General features: G+C 39.8%; 1 protein-coding gene across 1 annotated transcript; it reads left to right on the forward strand.

Moving 5' to 3' along the window:
* Positions 1-3,093: 3,093 nt before the first annotated feature.
* Positions 3,094-5,333, forward strand: LOC117299704. Its single transcript, XM_033783257.1, has one exon. The coding sequence runs from the start codon at positions 3,501-3,503 to the stop codon at positions 5,208-5,210; it is 1,710 nt and encodes a 569-aa protein (XP_033639148.1). The 5' UTR covers positions 3,094-3,500; the 3' UTR covers positions 5,211-5,333.
* The last annotated feature ends 817 nt before the right edge of the window (positions 5,334-6,150 follow it).

The raw sequence follows: 6,150 nt of genomic DNA on the forward strand, positions 1-6,150 counted from the left end.
GCCGAAATTAAGGACAAACTTGCCTCGAAAGATTGTTGGACAAGCGCAACAAAATGGTTGGCCTGCAGATGAACTTGAAGGAGCCGACGACCATATCATTCAAGATGAATCGGAGGAAGGGAGTGTTATTAATCCTATATACGAACCTTTTGAGAAGGGGTATAAGGGCCAGTGCCCTGTCCCTACAACACAGGGTGAGAGTGGGAAATGGTCAAGTCCTGAAAACGCAATGGTCCAATCAGACAACCCTGCGGAACATCGAGTGGACAATATTCATTACGAAGTTTTAAACGGGGTTCGTACGGACAGCATGACATCTGCGCTGGGCATCCAGAAGAACTCGTCACATAGTCAGGCACCTCATCGTGATGAATATGAAGGGGTCGACGACTATTTAACTGGAGACGAATCGGATGAAGGGAGTGTCGACAATCCTATTTATGAACCTTCTGGGAATGGGAAAACTAACTGAGATTCAACCTAGTTTAGAATTTATCTCAAAGAAATCTAAGCCATTTGAAAATGTCTTCAAACTTGCTGAGATTGAAAGTGTCGCTTTTAAGCACATCCATGTATTTTTGGATGATAATTAATCTCAGATCAATCTGACAACTTGAAGATTGAAGTATTCGCTTCAGCACTTCGAGAAAACAAAGTAATTTTCAACGAATTTGATTTCGAGACCTCATAATTAGATTTTGAAGTCTCGAAATCAAGCATAAAAGCACACAACTTCGTGTGACAAGGGTGTTTTTTCTTTCATTTTTATCTCGCAAAATTGGCGACCATGACAATTGAGCTTCAATTTCACAGGTTTGTAATGTTATGCAAATATTGACAAACACCGAGTGAGAAGACGTTGACAATAGTTAGAAGTGTCCAGTGTATTTAAAGCCATTGGACCCTTTCGGTTCAGAAAAAATAATAAAAGTTCACAGATTTACAAATAACTTACAGGGTTTACAGAAGGCAATGGTGAAAGACTTCTCTTGAAATATTATTCCATCAAATGCTTTACTTTTTGAGAAAACAGCAAAACAATATAAATTCTCGTTAACGAGAATTATGGATTTATTTTAAACACATGTCATGACACGGCGAAACGCGCGGAAAACAAGTGTGGGTTTTTCCGTTGTTTTCTCCCGACTCCGATGACCGATTGAGCCTAAATTTTCACAGGTTTGTTATTTGATATAGAAGTTGTGGTACACAAAGTGTGGGCCTTGGACAACACTGTTTACCGATTAAGAGACGTTCTTCGAAGTGAAATGTAAAATATATAATAGCCTAAGCCTATACTATGCCAAGCTGCTGTACTTCTTACCACATTAGTTTGTACTGAAAATTAACAGAGTCATTACCAAACGTACACAGACACTTCAGTGATAACAATTATAGTAAAGATGTCAGATTGTTTGGCCGATTTGACCCCAACATTTTGATTTAAAATTCAATAGGTATTTTGGTAGGGGTCGAGAAAGTTACAAGCTTTCATTTGAGCCATTGCTCGAAAAAGTCCGCCAATTATTAGTAGCAGTGACATAAAGTGCTCAAAGTTAGTTTTTGTCGGGATCCCGACAATATATCACGTGACCAATTCTTATGTGTTTTATAAGAAACGTTTTAAATTTTTGTCATGGTTCTTGACCATTAAAAGTAAAAGTTAAACTTTGTTTTCGTTAGAGCGGGTGATACTCTTTAAAATTGAAAGCGAAATCGAAATCAAATTTATGGAAAATTATTTCTTTCTCGAAAACTACTCCACTTCAAAGGGAGCCGTTTCTCACAATGTTTTATACTACCAACTTCTCCCCATTATTACTCGTCACCAAGTAAGGTGTTTTTTTTGTTGCGAAAACAACAAGGAAGTTTGGCATTGAGGTTAGGTTTCACAAGGAACTAAGTGTCAAAATACCAAACCATACCCGTCAAAACAGAAAGATTTACACACAAGCTATTTCTCTGTTTCCTGTTGATATGCAACTTATTATCAGTTAAATTAGTCTTTGTTCACTTTTTTGTTTACAGTTTTACAGAACAAAGAAAACACAAAAGATGAAGAAAAAAAATAATTACAGGTAATAAACTGTCGAGGAATTAACACCATTTGTAATTTGTACTAATCCAACAGATAATTAAGTAATATGTTAACTTTCGATATATCTATTAATCGAGATTGGTCATTATTAAAAACAAAAATTATGTTCGGGACTATTAATTATCGATTTGTAGTTAAAGCCTATATTGTTAATTATCGAGATTGATTTATCGAAATTGGTAATAAACAATATTGGTAATTATCGTGAGTTTTCAGTTTGGTATCGACTTGATAATCAGTTAAATAATCAACTATATTCAATTTATCTTTTTTGTCTCACTTGTATTGTTTCTATTGACCTATTCATCGACACCTCGATCAAACATGCAATAACTGTTGCCACACACAATCTTTACTAACGGTCGCCAATTACTTCTCTCGCTCTTTCTCGTTATGAAACATAATTATGCCCTTGTGTATTATAGCCGTTTGTATTATTGTTATTTATTCAGCAACATTTGTTACACTGTAACTTTCTAAATATGTCTACCGTGTTTACGGTTACGGTCAAATAATCAAGTTCACAAGCAAAATATCCGTTTTATTGACAATATGAATTGGATTGAATTTAAATAATTTTTCAACCTACAAATGTTTATGTACGGTCTTGGTTTGAGGATTGAAACTTCAATTTCCTTTTCATCATAAGATAATCACCTGATCTTAAAATCGAACCGACATATCCGGGTAGAATGACATCTGAAACTGATGATAATAAATCAGTTACACGACCACTGATAATACTATTTCCATTCGAAATACCGGTTAGAATTGTAAACAAGTCGTTAATGGTTCGTCACGGTGATAGTCGAGTCGTGGCGAGTGGCGTACTGGTTCAGCCTCCGTGATCGAATACTGTTCTCGCGAGATCACTGCTCCCACGCGGAGCTCCAGTCTCCCTGTGGGCCAGCAGTCTCGCGAGAGTATAACCACGGTGTTGCGGGAATCGCGGAGAGAGTTGGACCGCTATCACCGCGACAGACAACGACTTGTCAACGAGTCTAAGCAGCGGTTTTGGTTCCTCCATCACGAGTAAAAGTTCAAGGCCATTCACTTAACACGGACGCACGTACGAAATCTCTGGTGGTGTGGTTTAGCCCACGAAACCAGCATAAACAATTGTACATGCATCAATTGTCCGAGTAGTCAACTGTTAAGTGGGAGTTAGGTGAGTCTTCACACAAACTACTGTGGTTTGAAATATCGCTTTTGCGAAGTTTGGTGAACGGCACAAAAAACTTACATGAAAATTTCAAACCATTACCAAATCTATACACACGTCACAAACCGCAACACCATGACATTCCTTTAGAACAACTGGCTTTGTGTACTGTACCGAGACTTGGGAGGAACTCACTTTGTACATGTTGTAAAATAGCTTAGACAACAGGGACATGTCGCCATGCATTTACTAGTGGCATTGCAACGTTTGCTCGTCATCATTGGGTTTCTTGGTGGTGTTAAAGGGCAAACTGTAACATTGAGAAGATGGCAAGATGCTGGAAATCCTCCACAGGAGTATGTAGAAGTGACTGAAGGTGAAACTTTGACTGTGGAATGCGCTGTGTCGAACAACCGGTTACGGGATGTGTATTGGGGGAAAAGCGGAAATGTTTGGTTAACGCATAACTTGAACCGTGTAACAAGTGATTTACGTGTATCAGTGAGTAGAATTTGGGGTAATTATTATAATTGGTATTCTATGCAGATATCTGACATTACACTGGATGATTCCGGAAATTATATTTGCTATGCTACATGGTACGGTAATGCAGACCGAGCAGGATATGTTTTCGTGGCCGTTAGGAACTTTCCCAAAGAGCAACCAGTTTGTTCTACGAATAAAACTGCAAGCCCAACCTATGATAGTGTCTACTTGAGGTGTGACACTGCGAAGGGTTACCCCGGAGTCAGCGTTACATGGACGGTTAACGGAGCGGGGGACGACGAAATCCCGAGCGGCAATGTTGTTGAGTACTCAGACGGCACGGGGCGAGAGCGCGTGCAGTCGGAACTTCGGTTGATCTCCACTGATTGGGAGAATCGCCACCAGACGAGGGAGTTTGTCTGTACCGTCGCCAGCTCAGAATTCCCCGGTTTAAATCACACTTGCTCTGTCAACGTGACTGTAAGCAGAGACGTAACAACGGAGGCGAACTTCGATAGGACCGTGCCACCCACAGGAAGCGGTTCTTCAGACTCCGGGTTAACACAAACAACCGAAACGACATCGGAATCTGCACCCGATCCTGAGAGTTCCGATGCTCTACAAAATCCTAAGGGTTCCGATGATCCGCAAACCCAAGGTTCATCAGCAGTTGATAGCACACTTGCTCTAGCCATTATAGTTCCAGCACTTTTCATTGCCCTTTGCACTATACTGATTTGTGTTTTGAAACTCAAGAGGCAAAGAAAAAAGGAACGGGAAAGGAAGACGAAGGGAACCTCATCCACAACCAACCATAACAAAGCTAGTGCTGGTGAAGTTGTCTTTCCTTACTCGGTGACACAGTTGGAAAATGACACCTACACTGACATTTCAAGCTCAGCGAACGATCTAGCTACCAAGGCATCTCCAGGAGCAGGTCAATTCGATCCACACTGCCGGCCGTACTCCGCCACCACGCAGCAGAAGCCGACTGTCGACAGTGGTGTTGACTTTTCCAATTCGTCGTACGAGTCGTACCAACCATCAGGGGATGTCGAACAACGTGTTTCCCCGTATGAAGTCGAGTTGGACCTCAATGGCGATTGTGCCGTTTACTCACAAATACCGGACGAATCTAAAACACAGGGCATTAACGGGCAGCAGTTAAGTACTGATTATGAAGCGGTCCAATCACCGATCCCTGAGGAACACCAACAGGACAATGTTTGTCCATTTGAGACGGAAACACGAACGAACTTGTCACGAAAGAGCGGTAGTCAATCACCACAATCTGTTACGCATGCAAATGAATTCGAAAGAGTCGACGACTCTTTCATAGAAGATGAATCGGATGAAGGGAGTGTGGACAATCCTTTATATGAACCTTTTAAAAATGGACACAGTGGGGCGAATGTAAAGCCTGAGCCCAACACTGATGACCAACATATATATCAAATGATCTGATCATGTTAGGCTTGGCATTGTTCAGTGATCGCTGATTGAGAAATGCTCATTAAAGGCAGAGGACACTATTGGTAATTACTTAAAATAATTATGACCATAAAACCTTACTTGGTAGCGAGTAATGGGGAAAGGTTGATGGTATAAAACATTGTGAAGTAGCGTAGTTTTCGAGAAAGAAGTAATTTTCCACCTCAGAGATTTTGATGTCTCGAAATCAAGCATCTGAAAGCACACAACTTCGTTTGACAAGGTTTTTTTTTCCTTCGTTATTATCTCTCAACTTCGACGGCCAATTGAGCTAAAACTTTCACAGGTTTGTTATTTTGTGCATAATATATCTTAAGACACACCAAGTGAGAAGACTGATCTTTGACAATTACCAATAGTGTTCAGTGTCTTAAAGTTTAACTGTCTCACCACCCCAATGTTTGAAGTGTGGTAAAACTCGAATCAAACCACACAAAACAACATGCTGCATTACTCAAAATGGTAAAGGCATTTTTCCAACCACTATACATTTATAGCGAAAAATGTACTATGTATTTGTTGTCGTATACGTTTGGTAATAGGAACCCACTGTTTGTATAAACCCATCAGTTGTATGATATCCCAAAACTAATCTGTGATAAATTCATTGTAAAGGTGGTAGCAGGTTTTTTTTAGATTGTGCCAAATTTCTGCAATAGGTTATGTCCAAGAAGTAAGACAATTTGCTACTGGAACACACACTTTGAGAAACGTTACTGTCAGTAACGCTTCTCAGATTCAAATAAAGGTACAAAAAGGTGATATTTTTAGCTGCTGTACTTCTTACCAGTATTTCGTTGTTGGCTTTAATTTCAGAGTCATATTACTAAAGGTTATATACAGACCCTTTTAGGGGTCAATTAGAATGATGTGTGGATTTTGTTTTATTTTTTTACCCACCTTCACTCCCAAC

Source organism: Asterias rubens, chromosome 14 (genome assembly GCF_902459465.1).
Source record: "Asterias rubens chromosome 14, eAstRub1.3, whole genome shotgun sequence".
NCBI classification, from domain to species: Eukaryota; Metazoa; Echinodermata; class Asteroidea; order Forcipulatida; family Asteriidae; genus Asterias; species Asterias rubens.